The sequence below is a fragment of the Squalius cephalus genome (assembly GCF_949319135.1).
Source record: "Squalius cephalus genome assembly, chromosome: 13".
NCBI lineage: Eukaryota > Metazoa > Chordata > Actinopteri > Cypriniformes > Leuciscidae > Squalius > Squalius cephalus.
Genome location: NC_137134.1, coordinates 25,871,555 through 25,897,383, shown reverse-complemented (window position 1 = coordinate 25,897,383; position 25,829 = coordinate 25,871,555). Strand labels below are relative to the sequence as shown.

At 38.9% G+C, this 25,829-nt stretch overlaps 1 protein-coding gene across 3 annotated transcripts in view; it reads left to right on the top strand.

Moving 5' to 3' along the window:
* LOC307169754 (uncharacterized protein) overlaps positions 1 to 25,829 on the top strand; it is a 293,723-nt gene that overhangs the window by 159,717 nt on the left and 108,177 nt on the right. For 2 of the 3 annotated variants that reach the window (XM_079890550.1, XM_079890549.1), the window contains exons 23-27: positions 12,312 to 12,485; positions 12,706 to 12,876; positions 22,102 to 22,275; positions 23,717 to 23,890; positions 24,365 to 24,538. In XM_079890550.1, the coding sequence (XP_079746676.1) occupies positions 12,312 to 12,485; positions 12,706 to 12,876; positions 22,102 to 22,275; positions 23,717 to 23,890; positions 24,365 to 24,538 (867 nt within the window). The remainder of the gene's footprint in view (positions 1 to 12,311; positions 12,486 to 12,705; positions 12,877 to 22,101; positions 22,276 to 23,716; positions 23,891 to 24,364; positions 24,539 to 25,829) is intronic. The other variant, XM_079890548.1, reaches the window with a different exon arrangement.

Genomic DNA, 25,829 nt, shown 5'->3' with positions numbered 1-25,829 from the left:
CTTCGCGCCACGGGATACTCATGATGAAACGCGCTCAGTCCCAAGGGACCGTGTTTTCGAGTGCTGTTCAGCCGGTTGTCGCTATCAGCGAGCCCCCGTTCCCCAGCATCGACAGCGCGCGCACCACGCTCACGCCGCCGCAAGTCCCTTGTCCCGCGCAGTTCAGCGGACAGGACCGAGAGGCTATTCGACCCCTAGCCATGAGTGCAAAAGCATGGGAGGCTATTCCGGGCGTGTCGAAATGGGTGCTGGATACTGTAATACGGGGCTATTCGCTGCAGTTCGCTCGCCGTCCTCCGCGCTTTCAGGCTCGGACCGAAACGAAAGTGAATGCAGATGCAGCCCATCTGCTGCATACAGAGATAGCGAAACTGTTACGCAAAGGGGCGATAGAACGAGTTCACCCTTCATCGACCGAGGCAGGCTTTTACAGCCATTATTTCCTCGTTCCCAAGAAGGATGGAGCGCTCAGACCTATTTTAGATCTGAGATATTTGAACAAAGCTCTCATGAGACGGCCGTTCAAAATGCTCACGACCAGACAAATCCTCGCGCAAATTCGCCCGAGGGACTGGTTTATTTCTCTCGATCTGAAAGACGCGTACTTTCAGATTCAGATTATACCCCGTCACAGGCCATTCTTGAGATTCGCCTTCGACGGCCAGGTATACCAATACACCGTCCTTCTGTTTGGCCTGTCTCTAGCACCCCGTACGTTTACGAAATGCATGGACTCGGCCCTTGCTCCCCTGAGAACACGGGATGCGAATTCTGAACTATTTGGACGATTGGCTCATTCTAGCGCAATCAGAGGAGGAACGCGTCTCCCACAGACTAGCGCTTCTCAGTCATCTGGAAAGCCTGGGTCTTTCAGTGCACTGGGCCAAGAGCTCGCTAATCCCCAGCCAGTCAATCTCCTTCCTGGGAATAGAACTGGACTCGGTGGCTATGACGGCCAGACTGTCAACACAGCGCGCGCGCCGTGTTCGACACCTCGCCGCGTCTTTTCAAAAAGGCAGGTGTTTCCCCCTGAAAGCATTTCAGAGGCTGTTGGGCCACATGGCTTCAGCTGCAGGGAATACTACGAATGCGCCCGCTCCAGCGCTGGCTGAAAGCAAGAATGCCCCGCGGAGCGTGGATTGCCGGCTGCTCGCGAGTCAATGTGACTCAGGGCTGTGTCTCAGCCCTGCAGCCCTGGCTGGCAGCCGAATGGTACCAACGAGGAGTTACGATGGGAGTCATTTCACACCGAAAAGCGAACTCGACGGACGCCTCCAACTTGGGTTGGGGGGCGCTTTACGAGGGCAGACCGGTCTATGGCCTTTGGTCAGACCAGGAGAAAAGCCTTCACATAAACTATCTGGAGATGTTTGCGGTCGAGAATGCATTGAAACATTTTCTCCCATACCTGCAAGGACACCACGTGCTAGTCCGTACGGACAACATGTCAGTGGTGGCTTATGTGAACCATCAGGGCAGAATCAGGTCCAGAATCCTCTGCACTCTGGCAGAACGCCTCCTGGTATGGGCGCAGGGTCCACTGTGCTCGCTGAGAGCCGCGCATGTGCCCGGCCGCCTGAACGACGGCCCGGACAAACTGTCCAGGGACAACGTTCCCCCCGGGGAATGGGCTCTACACCGCCAATCAGTCTAGCTGCTGTGGCGCCGTTTTGGCAGAGCAGAAGTCGACCTCTTCACCACGGGCGACAACGCTCAGTGCCAGAGGTTCTTCTCGAAAAACGAGGACGCGCTGGCCCGAGTCTGGTCCAGTGCCCTGTTGTACGCTTTTCCCCCGGTCTCGATGCTACCACAGGTGATAGCGAGGATCAGGGAGACGCGCCGCGCAGTGCTCCTCATAGCCCCGCACTGGGAGAATCAGTCGTGGTTCCCGGAGCTGGTGCGGCTGGCAGACACAGCCCCATGGCCAATCCCGGTGAGGAGAGATCTTCTCTCCAAAGCCCGAGGTTCAATTCTGCATCCCCATCCGGAGCGCTGGTCTCTGCATGCGTGGGAAATCAACGGTTACTCGATGATTTGCCAGAAGGGGTCGTTAACACGATAGCGCAGTCCAGAGCCCCTTCTACAAGGCGGCTCTACGTGTCTAAATGGTCTGTGTTTAACAAATGGTGCGCGGGGAAAAATCTAAACCCTCAGTCATGTGGGGTCCCGCGGGTTTTGGGCTTCCTTCAAGAGCTGCTGGATGCGGGCAGGTCCCCCTCCACGCTCAAGGTCTATGTTGCGGCTAGGGCTGAATGATATTCTATTTTAACATCGACATTGCGATGTGCGAATGAGCGATAGTCACATCGGCGGAACATGCGATGTGAAGGGTAACGTTAGTAGCACCCATAGTGTAAGAGAACGGTAGCACCAGGGTAGCACACAGTAGGCTAAACACGAGTTTGTTGTATGGCTTTTTGCTGTGGTGACATACACGTTCCGCGTGCCTGCACAGTGATTGGTTCGCTGTGCCGCGCTCACCGCTCACAGCCAACATTCACTGGAAATGCGTGACGAAGAGGATCCACCGCAAAAAAGTAAAAATCAGCTATTCGGGACTAGCCTATGTCGTCTACAAAAAGGAGGATGTTGACCAAAAAGAGGTAGGCTACTTTGCTGGAGTGTTATTAAGTTGTGGATGGTTATCTTTTTTTAAAAAGTCGTTTCGTGTTCGCATTTATGAGGAAAAAACAATGTTACGTGACATTACGGACGCGTCACGCGACCGTTATGAAAGCGGCACTATTAGACTGCTTTAGAACTGTTGTAAAGTTTTCTTTGTTCGAAGCAGAGACCAGTGAGACAGTCGGGATCGCGTTCAACAGAAGTTATTCTTTATTGAGAACTCACTGTACGCGGCTGTAGAAACTTCCAACATGATCTAATCTAATACAGTATGCATTGTAGCTATATACATTCCAAGGGGGAGGGATTACATAGAGGTGGAGACTCTGAACAAAGCATGCAAATGAAGTAGGAACACACCCTACTCTGAGTCCAATTGAATCAGCATAACTATTCACATGCTGATACTGGCCAGGAACTCCAATTCCAAGAGCCATCCCAGTGCCATTAAAGACAAAAGGTGAAAGTCAATCAACCTAACGATTCAACGTCTGGGCTCCGAAAGGTGAGAATCAAGTGATCTGATTCATTTAAAACACAATAGAGAAAACAGGTCTAGCAGGAAAGGAGACTCTTTGCTGGAGACTACATAATCATCTGAAATCAGTCTACTAAACTTTATCAGTTTATATACTATTGCAGTGGAAAAACTAAATTAAACATTTAATAAAAATGTAATCCAACAAAAACTTTCACAGAGACCTCAAACAGAAAGCACAAAGCCTTTCTTTAAAACGAATTTCGTTTTGTATTAATTGTATCTTAATTTTAATCAGTATGTCATTATCCAATTTCCTGGATTTAATAAATAGCCTAAAAATTAAATATAGCAGCCAGCGCCTGAACTGGAGATTAAGCTATCATCCATGAACCGAAACTCAGCATAAAAGGTAGCCTACTCGCCTCACACACCTAAAAATAACAATAATAATAAAAAATAGAAATATAACTATTATCTACAGAAGAACCATTAAAATAAAAAAATCTGTATAAAAAGTGCATTTCTCCCGATCACTGCTGCAAGTCAGTATTGTCAACTTCATCTTTACAGAAAACACTTGTTTATTAATAAACAATTAAAATGTCTCATTGTAATATTTTACATATTATTAATCATTACTTTTGTTGGTTCTAGGTGCCGTTTACATGAACGCGTCACTGAATCAGCACAGAAAACATAATTTTTTGGGTCCTAGAACCTGAAGAACATTAGGTCCTGTGTAGAACGTTCACCGAATTCTGAGAGAAATATGTTTCTGGAATAAAATATTAAGTGGCCTTTTTGTCACTTGTAATGAAGCTTGCTTATTAGTGAAATTATTAATACCATGGAATGGTAATTATTGACTTTAGCCTGGATTGATGGCTCGCAATATCGCGATATATATCGTTGGGAAAAAAATATCGCAATGTAATTTTTTTTCCAATATCGTGCAGCCCTAGTTGCGGCTATTGCAGCGTTCGCCGATTCGGCACGCGGCCGCGCATTAGGAAGGAATGAACTCATTACCCGCTTCCTCCGAGGAGCCAGGAGGTTAAATCCTCCTCGGCCCCCCTCGGTCCCTATCTGGGATTTGTCTTTGTCCTAGAGGCCCTAAAAGCTTATCCCTTTGAACCTTTGAACTCTGTGGAGCTGAAATACCTCACGTTCAAAACCGTTTTTCTGATAGCTCTGGCTTCAGTGAAACGCGTGGGTGACTTACACGTGCTATCAGTTAGCGCAGCGTGTCTTGAGTTTGGACCTAATGACTCCTTAGTCATTCTCAAACTGAAGCACGGTTACGTCCCCAAGGTATTGGGCACTCCTTTCAGAGCACAGGTCATTTCCCTCTCAGCCCTGCCGACTTCTGGCAGTGAGGCTGACAGTAACCTCCTTTGTCCTGTTAGGGCGTTGAGGTGTTACGTCACGCGCTCCGCCGCCTTCAGGCGTTCAGAGCAGCTTTTCGTTTCATTTGGAGGGCGCACCAAGGGTCTCGCCGCCTCGAAACACAGTCTGTCCAGATGGATAGTGGGCGCTATTGCAGCAGCTTATGCGTCTAAAAACCTGCAGTGCCCCTTGGGCATCCGGGCTCATTCCACCAGAGGCATGGCCTCATCGTGGGCTTGGTCCAGTGGAATTTCCATTCACGACATTTGTACAGCGGCAGGCTGGGCCTCCCCCTCTACATTTGTTAGGTTCTATAACCTGGAAGTTCCCGCCCTGCAGGCTAAACTTTTATCAGTCTAAGTCGTGTGTACTCCCTGCTCAAACTTTCTGCGCGCAGGTCAATTACTCGATTTAGCTCTCCTGGTTGAGCTGCACCAGCAAGGGTTGTGTCAGTAGCTGTGTAGACCGGCTGTACCGCTCTACTCCCCCTAATGTGTGCTTATGAACATGTGTTGGCCCGCTCTGCTGCCTACCTTTTTTCCCACCTATCAGTGCTCCCCGGGCTTCCCTGGGAGTTATGTGTGGATGCTAGGCGTGCACGGTGTGGACAAAGAGTTCCCGTAGCGTAAGCTTACTTACGCAATACGAGAGAACCTCTCGTAAGAGAACGTTACTGGTTACTGAACGTAACCTCGGTTCTCTCTAGAGAGGGAACGAGTATTGCGTAACCTGCCATGCTCGCGCCACGAGCTCATGTCGCTTCAGTTGGGCTTGACGTCACGCCAAGGCTCACTGGTAGGTTAAAGCAGTTGCCGCGCAGCAACCAATGAGCGTGCAAGATAGCCCGCTCTAGCTCTGCATGCTGCTGCACTGCGTTGACAATATATGCAAAATTAAGGATCATTTTTTGGCTTCATATCTCGAGAAAAGATGACTTTACCCGTAGCGTAAGCTTACTTACGCAATACTCGTTCCCTCTCTAGAGAGAACCGAGGTTACGTTCAGTAACCAGTAACGTTCGGTACGAGGCTTTCGGTTCGGTTTTCGGTGCGCATTACGTACCCGAACGGTTCGTTGGACCATTTTTTCTGCCGACAAAAATTTCGTTATTTCAAATGAAGGCGCGTCACGGGTGGCAAGCGCGGCGCGACCACAACATCAACTGGCAAATGCAATGTAAGGAACGACACTGAGCTACTCTTATTGTGTTTGTGTGGGCTGTTATCAGTTTTGACCTGTGAAGCGGGACTCGCGAGCTCTATGCGCGAGCCTGATCAAGCAACACCACACAGCGCTAAGAGATCCAGACCAGTAAAGAAAGCATTTGAATTTCAAATGCTTTTTGAAATCGCCACTGAAGTAATAACATCGCTGCGAGATCTAGTGAGATACATGCACACTGTTATTAACGGATCAAACAGCGCTGACGTGGAAACCAGGAAGAAACATCGTGCCATGAATGAACTGGCCGGTGTCCACAGATCAGCAACATTCACCGTGGAATGGATTTGCTGTAGTAACACTAACTGCAAGGTATGGAAGTTTGTCAGGAATAGTGGGCTATAATGCTTTCAAGTAACATTACGTCGGTTTTATTTTGACATTATGAATACAATTATTGCTGCCCTCAAATGTTAATCTGAACTAAAATAAACCTTTGTTTATAACTAGCCTACTACTACAATATTACATTTCATTTTGTCCAAGGAGCTGTTTTGTTTTATATGCTCATAAGAAGAATCAAATATAGCTCCATTATTGTTCAGTAAAAAAAGCAACAAGAAATAAAAAAAAAAAATCATACTTTATGATGTTAGTTTCATTAAATAAAATAATAATAATAAAAAAAAATTCAAGGAAATTTCTTTGGCATTTATTTATTTTTGCTGTATGGAAAACGTACCGAACCGTACCGTACCGAACCGTGAAACAAGTGTATCATATCGAACCGAACCGTGAATTTTGTGAACCGTTACACGGTTATTAGTGGTGGAACGGAACATGTATTCGCATTGAACCGAAACAGTACAGTCGTCACGGTTCGGTACATAAATTTACACGGAGAATACACGGTATAAAAATAAATAAAACTTGCGTGCAAAATAATTAATGTAATGCGGAACTACTGTTAGATATGCGGGTTCTTTAGGGACACTTAATCTGTAGCCCCGGATTAGCTCTGAAGCAGGCTTCGAGGTAAAGATTGCAATTTGCAATGCTGGAATAGGCTATGGTGTGCGTGTGTGTGTGTGTGTAAGGCGCGATCGAACAGTGTAAACTTAAAAACATACTCCGTCATTTTGTTTATACAGGACATCATTCAAACTGCAAAGTGTTTAAGTTACTGTTAATTAAAATTTTAAGGAAAACAAATATATTAATCTGAAATGTAGCAAATTAATTTTCAATTCATTCAGGTACAATTACCAAACATATCTCAAGGTATTTTTGTCTTTTTAGTAATTGAATTAATAAACTAATTATATAAAACTATTGTTAGTGCACTACAAATAAACTGGTTCTATGCCTTTACTTTATTAAGAAATCTTATTTAAAAAATACAAGGCTTAAGACATTTATTTTCCTTTGGTGGTACAGCCTGAGACATGCACAAGCCTTCTGCATTTTTGTTTTGCTTTTCCCTCCATTGTACCGAACTCGTACCGAACCGTGATGTCTGAACCGAGGTATGAACCGAACCATGACTTCTGTGTACCGTTCCACCGCTAATATATATTTGTGTCGTTATTGTGCACTGCTGCTCGTAGACTAGCTCCAGTGCTCATTGCAGCGTTGCTAAATGATAGCAACTCACCAGGACACTTCACCAACTCTCCACTCATTCTCCATAATTCTAATACAGGCTGAGGCTACCTTTCCTCCACTTCTCCCCAACGTGACTTCATTACCGAATTGCGTAAAAAAAAACGTTAATACCAAAACCGCTTTAAGACCATTTTTGAGACATTTTAAATGATATAGCCTACATATCGTGAGTGATTTATGTACCCATTAATCGACAGTGGTGGTTAACCTGCAACATGGGCTTTAACTAGTCGCAAGTTTGAGGTAGGCTAATGCACTTTTTGGTTGTGGTACGTTGTCGATGTCAAAACACTAACGTTATATAAGCTGTGATTCAAATAATAATGTTATGTCATTTTTTTACTTTTACACTGAATGTTTGCTGCTTCAATCCAGATGAGTAGGCTATTGACTGTATAGGGTAAATTTAGTATAGGGTGAGAAAATCGTACAGCTGTGCCTGTGGTATTTGTGAATTCCGTATAGAAGATGTGTAGATTTTTGGTATGGCGTGTGGTTTATAAGAGGTAAAGGAATTTCAAAATGTTTTTGTTGAGTTATTATTACACAATACTTTTTCTGACCTTTTTGAATCTTGCCCCTGACAAATAACCCAAATTACAAAAAAAGACTAAAACTAACACTAAAACTAATAAAAACTTAACTAAAACTAAGCATTTTCAAAAAATAAAAAATAAACTAGCAAACTCACTTTAAAAACTAATTAAAACTAAACTGAATTTGAAAACAAAAAGTCAAAACAAAATAAAAATAAAAACTAATGAAAAATGCAAAACTATAATAACCCTGGACATGACCAAGGGCGTAGTAAATAACCAAAATAGTAACCAATCTTTATATTTATATAATTTATAACAGATTATCTGTTAAGGGAATATATTTTTACACTAAAGATTTATATTACAACTGTGGTATGTCTAGTTTCTGAATGTGTAGGTTGCTTTTTTTCATTGCAAATGCTATTGATAAAAAAGAAAGAAAAAAAAAGTTAGCATTGGCCTCATAGTAATGAGGAGATATCAATATCAATATAAGAAAAAGTTAAGTAAAGTAAGTTTGACCTACCATGGCACTTTGATTTAAAAAATTATGTTCACCTTTCATATTTCACTTCAAATATTCAAACTGTTTAAAAATACAACCTGCCTATAATATTCAATAGTTTGCCCATAAAAATGCAAGCCCTAAAAATACAATGCATTAAAGGGTTAGTTCACCAAAAAATGAATATTCTGTCAGTAATTACTCACCCTCATGTTGTTCCAACCCCGTAAGACCTTCGTTCATCTTCGGAACACAAATTAAGATATTTTTGATTAAATCTGAGAGCTGGCTCACTCCTCCATAAGCTTCTAAGGGATTGAAACTTGCTGGCCCAGAAAAGTTATTAAATACATTGTTAATATAGTCCAAGTGACTACAGTGGCTCAATCTTAAGTTTATCAAGCAACAAGAATACTTTTTGTGCGCAAAAAAAAAAAAGAAAGAAAAAAAAAAGACTTTATTCTACTATTCATTTTCTTCTCTCTGGGCGTCGAGTTAGTTCACGTAGTGTTTTAGCGCAGCGCATCTGTGTTGTATAATCTATTTTGAGCTGAAACTTCACAAACACATTCTGGGGACATCTAAGATTTATATTACATTTTGTAAAAAAGTGGCATAATTGGTACCCTTTAAAACTGAATGAGAAGTGTTACAGTCAAATGAGGAAGAAAGAAGATTACTAGTTATCAGACAAAAATTCAATCTAGAACATTGAATGCGCCCTGAAAAGAACCCCCAAGTAAATAGGTTTTTATGTGGGTTCTTTACACGTCAAACATCAATCAGATCAAGAAACTGGGATATATTAGAAATCAGGGAATCCTGACATTCATCTGGAGCGGCATTAAAATCCCCTCCCATAATAATTTTGTAAAATATGTGTTCTTCCAGTCGTAATTTTTGGTAGCCATATTCTTCCATATTCATAAAGAAAAAACGTATTACCGGCCTGCCGGCCTTGTTAGTCAATATCCATTTGATTCAAGAACCACGATAATCCAGTGACCCGTTATCGCCTGAACTTGCAACAATTTTGCTGTCCAACCGTTTAAACAAACTCTCCACCCCATTGTGACTTACAAAATCTCACATCTACATCAGTCGAATGAGTCTCTTGAAGAAAGAAACAATTAACTTTTACTTGCTTTTAGAAAAAGTGCCTTAGGTTAACATTACACATAATACCTCGAACATTTAAAGATAACAGAGAAAAAAACTTGAGCTGAGTGGTGTTGTGTATTTTGATTTATATCCGTCTGTTAACTTGAGATATCTTAGTGCTTTAAGATATCTACTTATTATTGATTCTGCTTTCACCTTGCCAACTTTGTCCCAACCAAACCCTTCCTGTAGTTGTTTATCCCCTGGTCTCACAGACTAGGCTTTAGTTTAGTCTTGGACTAAAATGCATGTTTGAGCTGTTTTAACTGAAAGTGTAAGCCCAAAATCGGCCCAAAACCCGGCATCCGGCCAGCGTGGAAGGTCTTAACGTGTTACTGTTCTTTTCTCGAGGCAAAGCATTTTTTGATTAAATGTAATACATTTGAATATGTATTCTCTCGTTATTTCATCTGACTCCATAAATAAAAATGTTTTAATGATATCTTTGGATCATTAATTGTGAGCGAATGTTTGACTATTCCTTTTAACTCTTTAATGAAAATAATGTCAAAGTCAGTTAGAATAATCAAATGTAACAATTTATTATGTCAGGTAAATGTATCATGCCAATTTCATAATCTTTTCAAAGATAATTGATACAAAACATCAAATGCTCTGAAATAAAGAGAAAAGATGCAACCCAACATTAAGAAATACATGAGGCTGAGAGGTCTCCCTCTCAGCTTCACAGGCTAATCTGAGTTACAGAAAAGGCCCTGAATCCTCTCCTTCATTATATAGTCAGGACCTCTTTCAATTGGAAAAATCTTTTAACAATGTAAATTTGCATTCAGAGTTGACACCTTTGGGTGTAGGGAGACCATTTGTCTAGAGACCAACCCCTCCTTGTGTGCCAGTTATCCATAAACTCTTAAAAACCTTATTACCTTTTGTTTTCTTATTTGGAAATTAGACATTTGTACCAGTCGCACTGAGACATTTTAAAGGGGTCATATAATGCCATTTTTGTACAAGCTAATATGATTCTTTAGGGTCTAAATTAAAAGTTTGTAATATACTTTAATTAAAAATTCTCATTAGTATTGTAAGAAAACACTAATTTTACCTGGTCAAAAACAGCTCTGTTTTCAGCACGCCGTTTAAGTGCATGTGTCTTTAAATGATAATGAGCTTTGCTCACCCCGCCCCTCTGTTCTGTGCGTACACCGTTTGTAACACAATAACACAATAACCATAACGCGTTGTTCATTATAAACGTGGGATTATGAATTATATTGAGAACGTCGTACATAGAAAACATGCCGTAATGTACCCTGAGTGTAAACAGCCGCATTCATCATGAAGCGTGCTAGCGATTTGCAAAGATTAATATAAAGATTAATATAAAGGTTAATAAAATGTTACACTCACTTCAGTTCTTCTGGAGGTGCAGCAGGAACACAAATAGTTGGTACCGATCCTTTTTTCAGGAGCAGCTTCTTAGCAAAACCAGTTTTATACTGATCCTCGTTTGTAAAGCAGTCTGGTGAAATGATTCGCGCAAACATGACAGCATGGACGTTGATCGTGGGGAATCCCGAGGGAATCCCCGCGTCAATGCTTTGGGAATATTCCATCAAAACATCAAAATGACTGCTGTGTTCCTTATTACACCCAAGAACAGAATGCCACAATCGCTTAGACGCCATTCTTCTCCAGCATATCAATGCACTATGATGACAGACAGCTCGCTCACGAGCGAGGGCGGGTATGTGTTGAAACGCTGCTGTCAATCACAATAGTGGGAGGGGTGTGTCACAAAATCGAACGGCTTGATTTCAGAGAGGGTCAAACATAATAGGAGATTAAAAAAAAAACACTGGATGGATTTTCATCATTTTATGATGGTTGTGTACAGGCACTGCCAACACACATTTCAGTACAATCAACTTGAAAAAAGGGCATGTACCATTATATGACCCCTTTAAATGATACCAAACATGAAAAATACTCTGTGATAATCATTCACATTAAACTATACATTTTCTTGGGTGATTTACGTGTGGTCTCAGCATGAGAGAGGGGGAGTGATGTGTTCTGAGGTGAGACTTTGCCTCTCACATGGTGAGTTCAAATGTTAATTTCCAGAGAGGTCCTTTGTCGTCTAAGGGTCTGGTCGCTCTTCAAACAGACTGTCTGGCATTTCCTAATTTCTCAATTCTTGCAAAAGCAAAGAATTTCCATTGTTCCATTGTTTTGTTTCAAGATGCACGGCACTAATGTTTTTTTTCCTAATGCACGTTTATAAAATCTGTTTAGACATTCTAATTTAACTGAAGCCTACTCCTGACTTAATCTAAGCCCTGTCTGTGAAACCAGGCCTATGAGCTTTACACTACTGTGAAGATATTTTAGACACATTTTGTTAGATTCCTCCTTACAAAACTGCTTCAGCTAGAGTGAAATATGTAGGCTTTCCAGCATGAACTGGACATTTCAGGTCTTGCCATAGCATTTCAATGGGGTTTATATGTGAACTTTTAGGACATTTCAAAACATGTTGCTTGTACATTGTGGATCATTCAGATAAAAAACTTTCACACCTGTGAAATATAGTTGAAATATAATGTTATATAATTGAAACTTTGAAAGTGATGTTGATATCTTCTTTGGGACCTTTTGCTTGACTGCATTTCCAGTTTTCTCTTTTTGTTTTGCAACTGACTATAATTTTTGTTGTACAAGCAACAATATATAATTAATTGTATTTAATATAATTTATTTTGTTCAGGTACTTTCTAGAATAACTGATTAATTAACTGAATGTTACATTGTCTTTTTTTTCTAGACTTTCAAACTGCAGTATCACAGAAGAAGGTTATAAAGCTCTGGCTTCAGCTCTGAGATCAAACCCTTCACACCTGATAGAGCTGGATCTCACAGGAAATGATCCTGGACAATCAGGAGTGAAGGAGCTCAATGATTTACTACAGGATCCAAACTGTCAACTGAAGACACTGAGGTGAGATATGATGAAATAATATAATATAAATTATATTATATTATATGCAACCAAACTATTTATAGGAATATTATCTCAATAATACAATAAGCTACAAAAAAATGTTACATCAAAGAAATCAGAGTGGTTTCAAGACAAATATCATGTAAAATGGATTTTGTCATTACACCAAGTTTAGTTGAGAATTTAACTGAATCCTGCTTCATCTTCTCTTCTGCAGGTTTTTGGGTACTGCTGCAGAGGAAGCCTGTCAGTATGTGAGAGGAATTGTGGGTAAAACCCCATTACTCCTGAGAGAGCTGAATCTGAGTGCACGTGAACTAGGAGACACAGGAGTGAATCAGATCGCTGCTCTACTGCAGGATAAACACTGTCAACTCAACACACTGAAGTGAGTATTTCACATGGTTAAAAATAGTATTTTTAGTACCTTTAATAGTAATGTTACAGTAGTTGGTAATACTATTTCCTCATTTGATTGAGTCAGAGGTGCTTTTCCCTTGGCAGACACAAAACCACAAAAAAATTATTTTAATAATAATTAAGTTTTTGACTGTTGAAGGAAACACATTAGATTATTCAGATAGATTTTTTTTCTTTTCTTTTTTCAGTCAATATGCGTAGTGATTTTTCAAATGACAAACTACTATCAGACTATCAACTACTATCAGAAGTTTGACATGACCCCCCATACACACACACACACACACACACACACACACACACACACACACACACACACACACACACACACACACACACACACCATTACCATTAGCCTACCATGGTTAATGTAAACATAGAATCAGGCCATTAATTAATTCTATACATCGCACGTTCAGAGCTTTTATAAGCACCAAGTTCCTGTACGAATCATACAGACCAATTATCTGTTTATTCTGACAGAAGTCCGGTTTATTTTACTCTGCATGAGTACCGCTTGCGAATCACCGCTACTCTACGAACGTTCACCAGCGCGTTACAAAAGTGTGATAAGATTTTCTCGAGCCGTTCCTATCGTGACACTGGTGATAAAATGTGCAACCCATTTGAATTCTATGGAGAATTTACCGCTTTAAAACACAATGGAGAAAGTCAAAGATGATCTAAAACAGCTTACCAAAAAGACTGATGAAAAGAGGAGAAAACATCATCCTGCACCAACATAAATTAGAAAGCTTTTTAAAGGTGCCGTAGAATGGATTATTTTATTATTTTATAATGTTTCCTGGGGTGCCCTTATAATGTTAGTATGTTTTTTAGATCAAAATTTGTTATAATTTAGAAATAAAAGGCATATTTCCTAGCCTGATTTCATACCCTGATTTGAACACTCTGTTTGAAGGGGCGTGTCTGCTGTGAGACTTCAGTGTTGTTGCCCACTGCTGTGATTGGCTGACATGCTTGCATATGAAATATCTGGCATTACATGTAGAGCTATCTGGAAAACTTTTACTATTACAGCTTTTTTACGTTTTTACTATTACAGCTATCGGGATTAACGAATCATGAGAAGTTTTTTAAGTATTTAGATCTATTCCAGCATTGAGCAGATGACAGCCTGTTGATCGCGTTAATGAAGATCTTATCACTGCAACGTGATTTACTGATGCATAAACAGTGTTGAACGACTTTGAGAGAAAGATTATCTGTCTGAACTTGAACGGACACCCATCAGAAATTACACATCAGAAATTCACATAACCCACTGGTTCTTCAGAGGCTCAGATGAAGGAGCTAAAAAAATATTTTTGTGTTCATTTGTAGTTACATCCAAACTGAGCAACTGCCATGCTTCGTTCGCTCGTTTGCAAGCCACGATGTCTCTCGAGGAAAAAACAATATCGCGCTGGATCTAGATAACACAGTGTAAATTATCGTTAATAAAATCACTACTTACCGCTTGAGGGAATATAACGTTAGTTGAAATTGCCCCCTTCGTCCGTCTGAGACGCTGAGAGAAGCCTGGCTGCTTGATATTGTTCCAGGTTAGAAAAACAGTCTGTGGTGAAATGGGCAGAGCAACTAACAACTTCGAATTAAACTGTAGCGGTATCCGATTATAGATAGATTATAGATAGATCTGCCATTTTCCCTATGATCCTCCTCCTGCTTGTTTCTTCACCTGCAGAACTTCTGATGATTTGGCTGTGCAGTTCCGCCTGGCACTGAGCATGGGCTGGCATATGCAAATTTTTAGAGGCGTACATATCCCGACTGTTGCGTCACAGTCGGTGTTATGTGGAGATTCGCCTGTTTTTCAGGGGTGTTTTTCAAAAACGAGATTTAAATAAGAAAGAGAAAACTATGGTGTTTGAGACTCACTGTATGTCATGTCCATGTACTGAACTCTTGTTATTTAATTATGCCAAGATAAATTCAATTTCACATTCTAGGGCACCTTTAAATAACTCATGACCACTCTTACTAGAATTTATCAAATTCTGTTGTATTTATTGTGGTAAATGTTGACTAACTTTAGAATTTATAATAGATTATCTGTTAGGGAATAGATTTTTTACTAAAGTTTATATTACAACTGTGGCATGTGTCTAGTTTCTGAATGTTGCTATTTTTCATTGCAAATGCTATAGATAAAAAGGAAGAAAAAAAGTTAACAGTCGTGACATCAATGATCTTACCTGTGATTATGTACAGGGTTGGCCATTTATATGGATACACCGTAATAACATGGGAATGGTTGGTGATATTAAAGTCCTGTTTGTGGCACATTAGTATATGTGAGGGGGCAAACTCCTCAAGATGGCCCACGACAACCAATCCACTTTCCAGGAAACTGTTCATCTAGGAATGCTCGGACCTGGCACCCATAATGTGGTGGTGCACCATCTTGCTGGAAAAACTCAGGGAACGTGCTAGCTTCAGTGCATAAAGAGGGAAACACATCATCATGTAGCAATTTCAAATATCCAGTGGCCTTGAGGTTTCCATTGATGAAGAATGGACCCACTATCGTTGTACCCCATATACCACACCAACGAGATGTGCAGCACCTGAAACTACGGATACTGGATGCCTGTGTTGGCATTTCTCCTGCGGTGTTGCTATCAGTGTGTGAAGAGTGGGAGAACAGGGTTGCATTGACAATCCAACACAATGGGCAGCACATTGAACACATTTTATAAGTGGTCAGAAACTTGTAAATAACTCATGAACGAATAAAGTTACGTTGAAACCAAGCACACCATTGTTTTTCTTGTGACATTACCAATAAGTTTGATGTGTCACATGGCCCTCTTCCTATTGAAAAAACAAAAGTTGTATCCAAGATGGCCGACTTCTAAATGGCCACCATGGTCACCACCCATCTTGAGGAGTTTGCCCCCTCACATATACTAATGTGCCACAAACAGGACTTTAATATCACCAACCATTCCCATGTTATTACGGTGTATCCATATAAATGGCCCACCCTGTATTTATTGTAATAAATACTATAGTTGGTAAACACCAACTAAACTTGGTGTAATAACAAAATCCATTTTGCATGATACTCAATAGAATTACAGAACTACTTTGTAGGCCAAGTACAAGTTAGAATCAAGAGGACCTTCCTGAATTATTGTCTAAACAATTTGTGTTTTCTGCTAAAAATGACAGATATTAGGAAAACCCTGGCTTTCAGATATGCCAAGAGATGACAGGAAATGAACATGTTCAATATAAGAAAATGTAAAGTTAGTTTGACCTACCATGGCACTTTGATTTAGAAAATTCTGTCAAACTGCTAAGTTTTAGCTTAACCCTTGTGTGGTGTTCGGGTCATTTTGACCTGGAGAGAATTTTCTTTTACCCAAAAATACTAGTTAATGTTATCGCTTTGGACTGAAACTTAGTGACTTTATTCACAGATGGTATAACTACTTCTCAAATGTTTTTTAACAATTTTCTTACTTTTTTAGGGGGGATTTTGTCACCTTGTTACACTTGTGGTCTTCCCGGTCAAAAATGGCCGGCCTACAAAAAATTGCTTATAAATCACTTGTTATTCAATATTATCACCCAATATTGGATTCAATCTTTTTGTCAACTTGTTCTCTTTCAATTAGGACTGGTTTTATATTTCTATTTGCATCTGATTAATCGTAGGCCTCATTTATTTGACAGTAGGCATCTCATTTTTTGAGTTAAAAAAACATTATTTTTGAATAATTTTGGACATTTTAAATAAAATCTGAAGAAAATTGGCACTGTTGATCACACTAGTCTACTTTAATATTTCACCAGGAATTTTGTTTTGAAAAACTTTTATTTTGTACAAAATGACACATTGTCACACTTGTGGTCTTCCCGGTCAAAAATGACCGGCCTACAAAAAATTGCTTATAAATCACTTGTTATTCAATATTATCACCCAATATTGGATTCAATCTTTTTGTCAACTTGTTCTCTTTCAATTAGGACTGGTTTTATATTTCTATTTGCATCTGATTAATCGTAGGCCTCATTTATTTGACAGTAGGCATCTAATTTTTTGAGTAAAAAAACATTATTTTTTAATAATTTTGGACATTTTAAATAAAATCTGAAGAAAATTGGCACTGTTGATCACACTAGTCTACTTTAATATTTCACCAGGAATTTTGTTTTGAAAAACTTTTATTTTGTACAAAATGACACATTGTCACACTTGTGGTCTTCCCGGTCAAAAATGACCGGCCTACAAAAAATTGCTTATAAATCACTCTTTATGCAATATTATCACCCAATATTGGATTCAATCTTTTTGTCCACTTGTTCTCTTTCAATTAGGACTGGTTTTATATTTCTATTTGCATTTGATTAATTGTAGGCCTCATTTATTTGACAGTAGGCATCTCAATTTTTGAGTAAAAAAAACATTATTTTTGAATAATTTTGGAAAAATCAAATCAAATCTGAAGAAAATTGGTACTGTTGATCACACTAGTGTACTTCAATTTTTCACCAGGAATTTTGTTTTGAAAAACTTTTATTTTGTACAATATGGCACAGAGTTACACTTGTGGTGTTCCACTGGGCCATTAAGGGCCATTGTGGGCCATTGTTTCAATGGGCCATTGAAAGTGAATGGGAGAGACCAATGCAAACAATGAATGCAACAACACAAAATATGTATCATTTTAAAGCTTAGAATCTCAGCTTTTTAATGCATCTAATCACTTTGATCAACTCCTAACGAGAGCTGAGTTATTACTCTAAAACAGTGTTAACAGCCTGTGCCCCCCGCAGGCGCCACCTAGCTGCGAAATAAATAATCATAATTTTTTTTCAAAACTATTACCTTGATCAACTTAAAATAGGTGTCATTTGAAATCTTAGAGTCTGAAATTTACAATGAATGTAGCCAATTTGATAAACTCCTAAGTAGTGCTGAGTTATTTGCTGATAAATAGAAAAAAAACAAATTCATAATTTATAAACTACTTTTTTGTACTACATTCAGCAATATGTCAAATACATCATATAGCTCAGATAGTCCTGTGTCATATGTCATTTGAAAGGTCTCAAAGAGTAGAATACAGCAAGCATAATTGTTTCAGGCTTTTTACTAAACTTGAGTGAGGTTTTTATAAAAGAAGCCCTTCAAGAGACCCATTTTTAAACCATATATGGATGATGGAATTTTAGACACATTTCTGCTCGTAACGTCATGAAACATGCTCCGATTGTGGAAAATAACACGTCATTATTTACAGCAGATGCTTACAATTAAAATGAGTCCAAACTCAACATAATCCATCACTCAGAACTAAAGATATTCCTCATGGAGTTTGAACACAAAAAATACCACAGACACACAGACTCACATAGTCAAGCAAGGTAGCTTAGACTTGGCCTTTTTACTTGTATCTTCATGAAACCTTCATCGATCATGAAAAATGACACATCGTTATTTACAGCAGGAGCTCACGATTAAAAAGAGCCCAAACTCAATATATTCCATCAATAAGATCTAAAGATATTCCTCATGGCGTTCTAACACAAAAAATACCACAGACACACCTAGCCAAGTATATCTCATGAAGCTCTCATGTTTGGTTTTCGCTCATAACTTCACGAAGCATGCACAGATCGTAGAAAAATGTACATCATTATTTTCAGTAGACTATCACAATTAAAAAGAGCCCAAACTCATCATAATCCATCACTCAGATCTAAAGATATTCCTAATGGAGTTGTAACACACAAACCCCCACATGCGCTCACAGAGCCTTGACTATAGATGTAGCCTAGCACTTATGTCGCGTTTTAACTCATAACTCAATGAAGCATGCATAAATTGTGGTAAATGGCACATCATTATTTACATGAGATTGTTAAGATTAAAAAGAGCCCACACTCACCATAATCCATCACATGCACATATGTGTACATAAACAATGAACATGCCCCTGAAAACTTTTCAGTCTCTCCCATTCACTTTCAATGGCCCATTGAAACAATGGCCCTCAATGGCCCAGTGGAACACCACAAGTGTAACTCTGTGCCATTTTGGACAAAATAAAAGTTTTTCAAAACAAAATTCCCGGTGAAATATTAGACTAGTGTGATCAACAGTGCCAATTTTCTTCAGATTTTATTTTTTTTACTCAAAAATGGAGATGCCTACTGTCAAATAAATGAGGCCTACGATTAATCAGATGCAAATAGAAATATAAAACCAGTCCTAATTGAAAGAAAACAAGTTGACAAAAAGATTGAATCCAAAATTGGGTGATAATATTGTATAACAAGTGATTTATAAGCAATTTTTTGTAGGCCGGTCATTTTTGACCGGGAAGACCACAAGTGTAACAATGTGCCATTTTGTACAAAATAAAAGTTTTTCAAAACAAATTTCCTGGTGAAAAATTAAAGTAGACTAGTGTGATAAACAGTGCCAATTTTCTTCAGATTTTATTTAATATTTCCAAAATTATTAAAAAATAATGTTTTTTTAACTCAAAAAATTAGATGCCTACTGTCAAATAAATGAGGCCTACGATTAATCAGATGCAAATAGAAATATAAAACCAGTCCTAATTGAAAGAAAACAAGTTGACAAAAAGATTGAATCCAAAATTGGGTGATAATATTGTATAACGAGTGATTTATAAGCAATTTTTTGTAGGCCGGTCATTTTTGACCGGGAAGATCACAAGTGTGACAATGTGCCATTTTGTACAAAATAAAAGTTTTTCAAAACAAATTTCCTGGTGAAAAATTAAAGTAGACTAGTGTGATAAACAGTGCCAATTTTCTTCAGATTTTATTTAATATTTCCAAAATTATTCAAAAATAATGTTTTTTTAACTCAAAAAATGAGATGCCTACTGTCAAATAAATGAGGCCTACGATTAATCAGATGCAAATAGAAATATAAAACCAGTCCTAATTGAAAGAAAACAAGTTGACAAAAAGATTGAATCCAAAATTGGGTGATAATATTGTATAACGAGTGATTTATAAGCAATTTTTTGTAGGCCGGTCATTTTTGACCGGGAAAACCACAAGTGTGACAATGTGCCATTTTGTACAAAATAAAAGTTTTTCAAAACAAATATCCTGGTGAAAAATTAAATTAGACTAGTGTGATAAACAGTGCCAATTTTCTTCAGATTTTATTTAATATTTCCAAAATTATTCAAAAATAATGTTTTTTTAACTCAAAAAATTAGATGCCTACTGTCAAATAAATGAGGCCTACGATTATTCAGATGCAAATAGAAATATGAAACCAGTCCTAATTGAAAGAAAACAAGTTGACAAAAATATTGAATCCAAAATTGGGTGATAATATTGCGTAATGAGTGATTTATAAGCAATTTTTTGTAGGCCGGTCATTTTTGACCGGGAAGACCACAAGTGTGACAATGTGCCATTTTGTACAAAATAAAAGTATTCCAAAACAAAATTCCTGGTGAAAAATTAAAGTAGACTTGTGTGATAAACAGTGTCAATTTTCTTCAGATTTTATTTAATATTTCCAAAATTATTCAAAAATAATGTTCTTTTTACTCAAAAAATGAGATCCCTACTGTCAAATAAATGAGGCCTACGATAAATTAGATGCAAATAGAAATATAAAACCAGCCCCAATTGAAAGAGAACAAGTTGACAAAAAGATTGAATCCAATATTGGGTGAAAATATAGTATAATGAGAGATTTATAAGCTATTTTTTATAGTTCGGTCATTTTTGACCGGGAAGATCCCGGGGGTTTTAGGGTTCTAAACACCACACAAGGGTTAAATAAAATAAAATACATTATTATCCTATGTAAACAAATAATTGTTAACTAGGCTATTACTTTATTGCAGTTATGTTATCAATGCATGTGTGGATGATACCACACAAAAAAAAACTATTTTGCATAAACAAACTGTTACGTCCCTTTTTTATTTAGATAGGGGTAAGGGAGTATAACATTTAAATAAAGATGTGCGTATAACTTAATATGAAGGACCGGGCAATAAAAGGAAAAAGATCAACTCAAAAACTCCTCTCAAAAGTATTTATTTTTACAGAACCCAAAAGTGAAAGAATGAAGAGAAAATAATATTTACAATATTTACAAACAATGCAACAAGACAAATAACAATACTAAATAAAAACTAACAAAGTTGGGAAGGTGAGCTCAAGAAATGCCAAATAAAATAAATAAATAAAACAGAACAAACTAGCTATAAGATTAATGCAACTAAACTAACTACCAAACGAAAAATGTAGAAAAGAAAAGTAACCAAACTACACTAACTACAATATAACAAAAATTACAGGGTGTGGCACTCTCCTAAACTAGTGTGTCTAATACAATTAAAAATGTCCTACTGTTACGGGTTGTGAGTGCAGGCAGATGAAGACGATAAGGCTGAAGGCTCCAATATAAGAGTTTAATCACAGAGATACTTCTAAAGGTACAGACAGGCAGGGTATACACTCAAATATACACAGGGTATACACTCAATACACGCAATGTATGTCGTGCGACTTACTAACCTGCTCCCTCCTTCTCAGCCTCACATGCACTGTGACGACTGAACAAGGATGAACATTATAACAAACAAAAACACTTCACAACCACTTTACGGCAATTGATTAATTCACACGATAGACACACAGAAATCAGCAACAGCGAGCCAAACAAAGACAAATGCCAAAGTGAGCAAAAAGCTGGGGACGTGGAAGAGATACGGGTATTTGAGGAAGGTGGTGTAATGTGATTGGGAGGGTGAACTGGGACGTCATCATCCTTCAGGAAAACTGACAGGCTGTAGATTGATCCAATGAACATCTGAACACACACACACACACACACACACACACACACACACACACACACACACACACACACACACACAACAACAACAACAACAACAACAAACTACCCACATATCCCTATTGCAACACTCTAAATACGTACACATACATAATACAAACAATCAAACAAACAAATAAATCTCATGAGAGAGCATGTCCCGGGACACCGCTAAACAGTTGACACTTCAACTCCCCCCAATGTTCAAACCAAAACTACACCCTTGGACATGACCACCAATAAATAAATAAAAATAAACAAAATGAGTGGGCCATCATAAATCCGAGTCACTTTCTTTTCTCTTTCTGTCTTCAGTCTGTGGAAATGCAGTATTACAGAGAAACAGTGTCTCATCCTGACTTCAGCTCTGAAATCAAACCCATCACACCTGAGAAAGCTGAACCTGAGTACAAATGAAATAAGAAACACAGGAGTGAATCACTTATGTGACGTACTGAAGGATTCACGCTGTAAACTGGAGATATTGAGGTCAGTAACATTCACATACATCAATCATAATTCTTAAAATCACTTCTACAGTTTAAATCAAGACACAGAGTTCACAGTTTTGGTGAATTCCAACTGGAAGTGAGCATCCTTATGCCCTTCTCACTCTGATAGTCCTTGAAATGGGCATCAGGGCTTTTGCGTGTCATAATGAAGCTGTTTGGAAAACACTTGGTGAAGAAAAAGACAATGTAATTTCCTCATTATCTTCACTTGGTATGTTACCATGACAACGAAGCATGGCGTCCAGAAGCCCATTAGCTTTTCTTACATTAATATTCTTACAATAATATGATTGTTGCAAATAAATATACATTTTGTAATGAAGCTTTTAAAATATGCTTTGTGTGTGTGTGTGTGTGTGTGTGTGTGTGTGTGTGTGTGTGTGTGTGTGTGTGTGTGTTGGACACTGGTAAAGTCACATTTACCTTACATATCTACTATTAAAATTTTTTTTTTACCTAATAACTTATTTAAACTTCATATGAAATTCAAGATGAAAATGTGTGTAATAGGCCTATATATCACAAACAAAACAAAACAACCTGAATTATTCTGATCATATGTTTTCTCAAACTCTCCCGTCATCAGTCTTTAAAATGAATCACGAGGCCTCGTCACTCTGGGTCACATGACCATGAATTATAAAATTACTCCCTTGAAATGACCATAAAGCTGAGTTCACACTGCATTGTGCTGTGAGAAATGTGTTCTGACTGAAAACTACATCTGTGATGACCGACAGCCAATGAGAGAGCAAGATACAGGGCAGCGGGAAGTTCGGGGAGGAGGTATAGACCAGAATATCAGCAAGCATGGCTTCGGTTCTGAAAGGAGAGTTTGGAGAGTCTGAGGAAAGTTTAGTCAAGCTTAGACTGGAGAATCCGTGTCTATTTGATGTTTCATCGGATCCCAAGCTTCTTACGGGCTACAATTTTTAATATCAATTCCAGTCGTGCACGAGAACTCCGGTGTCACGTGTAATCTTGCATTATTTCCTTTTCGCTTCTCGTGTGTTTGGTTGTGAAATGTTGTTTGTGGACCAGACAGAGTTGTCAGTGATTCTTCCTATTGTAAAGTCATTCAATGTGTAACCAAACCGATCCATCGTGCCGTGAACACAGCAGCAACTGAATGTTACCCCAGGTAGTCGTGTAGTGTGGAAAGAACAGTGATCTGACCACTTTAAAAATCATGCAATGTGAACTCTGCAATCCATCACTAACAGACTTGTGGAAAGGCCCTTTATGATTTGATTTAGTTGTTCGCTTTCGTTTTGAGCATCCCTACAGATCGTGTCTCCTCTGCCATTGAAGGGCGCAAAAAAATCAGTGTGGAATTTGTCCTTTGTTTGTTATGAAGATGCTATAACTTTGCAGAATGAAGATTTTCTTTTTCTCATTTCTCATTTCTCCAAATGTAGCTTAAACTGCTGTAAAATTACAGATGAAGGTTGTTCTGCTGTGACTTCAGCTCTGAAATCAAACCCATCACACCTAAGAGAACTGAAGCTGAACAGGAATAAACTAGGAGACTCTGGAGTGAAAAACCTCAGTGATCTACTGATGAACCCACAATGCAAACTGGAGAAACTAGAGTAAGTGTCATTATACTGTACAGCAGTTACTGTGAGATTACAGTTTACAGTTTATTTTAAGACATGACTCAAGTAATAGTGTTTATAGCTCTGCACCTTCTGTTACACTTTATTTTAAATGTATTTTAACTAGTAAGTAATAATTCTTAGTATATATAAAAAAAAATTCTCACAGCCTCATTTTCATACACATAAAATTCAATATGGAGTCTAACCTGACTAAGGTCTATTGTGTTACAATTGAAGAATTTGATACAATGTACTGATTGTGTAAATGTCGTTCTGCAGAAATCTGCTGCTACGATAAAGAGTAAAGAAAACAGACAAAAGATATTGTTGAAAAATGATAGAGAAGAATCGACATCTTCCAGCATACAGAACTAGTGTGACAGCCTTAAAAACAGAGAGAAATTAGAAATTAAACTAGTGCCGGATGTAGCACTTCAGTTAGTCTTTTTCTCTTTCTGTCTTCAGTCTGTGTGGATGCAGTATTACAGAGAAACAGTGTCCCATCCTGACTTCAGCTCTGAAATCAAACCCATCACACCTGAGAGAGCTGAACCTGAGCATGAATAAACTAGGAGACTCAGGAGTGAAAAACCTCAGTGATCTACTGATGAACCCACAGTGCAAACTGGAGAATCTACAGTAAGTAACATTATACTGTACAGCAGTTACTGTGAGATTACAGTTTACTGTTTATTAGGGCCCAAGCCCTGAAAGGGCGAAGGCCCTATTGTTTCCGTAAGGATTATTAGGGCCCAAGCCCTGAAAGGGCGAAGGCCCTATTGTTTTCGGTAGGATTATTAGGGCCCAAGCCCTGAAAGGGCGAAGGCCCTATTGTTTTCGGTAGGATTATTTATTATTATTATTATTATTATTAGGGCCCAAGCCCTGAAAGGGCGAAGGCCCTATTGTTTTCGGTAGGATTATTATTAGGGCCCAAGCCCTGAAAGGGCGAAGGCCCTATTGTTTCCGGTAGGATTATTTATTAGGGCCCAAGCCCTGAAAGGGCGAAGGCCCTATTGTTTTCGGTAGGATTATTTATTATTATTAGGGCCCAAGCCCTGAAAGGGCGAAGGCCCTATTGTTTTCGGTAGGATTATTTATTAGGGCCCAAGCCCTGAAAGGGCGAAGGCCCTATTGTTTTCGGTAGGATTATTGTTTATTATTATTATTATTATTATTATTATTATTATTTTTTTCTACTTCTTGGGCACTTTTGGGGCCCTTAACATGCTCAAAAACTCTTGAAATTTTGCACACACGTCAGAACCTGCGGCCATCAGGGCCGGACTGAAGCTGGTACCCGGGCGTGGCACGGGGGCTCGACAGCGCCCCCTGGAATGGTGTCTGAAAAATTGGTCCATAAATCAAACACGCTTGCATGTAATAATATGAAACTCAGTCCACATATAGATCTCATCGGGCCGAACAACTTTCGTGCTCTAAGTTTTACACCAGCCCAAAAGGAAGTCGGTTATTATACGTTGTTTGGAAAACGCATACAATGGAATGTGAAATACTCCTACTAGGGAATTCATCCGATCGCCACCAAACTAGGTGTGAATGAAGTCAAGACATTGAGGATGCTAAATTGCGGACGGATTTTTGATATCTCGAACGGTTTGGCCGTGGCGAGGAAACGAATTTATGGCGAATAATGGGACACAGGAAGTGTGTTATAACTTCTGCATACATTGACTGATCTTGATGAAACTTCAGCAGTGTGTTCGTTGTAAGAGGCCGATCACATAGATGTGACCTTTGTGAGTCAAAGTTATAGCGCCACCAACTGGCAGCAGGAAGTTTGTCATTTTCAAAATGCTTTGAAATCACCCTCTTATTTTTACCCGATTTGCTTCAAACTTTATGTGTATAATGTAAATACATGGCAGATGTAGACTTGTGAAAGGATTATTTATATCTTAGATACTGT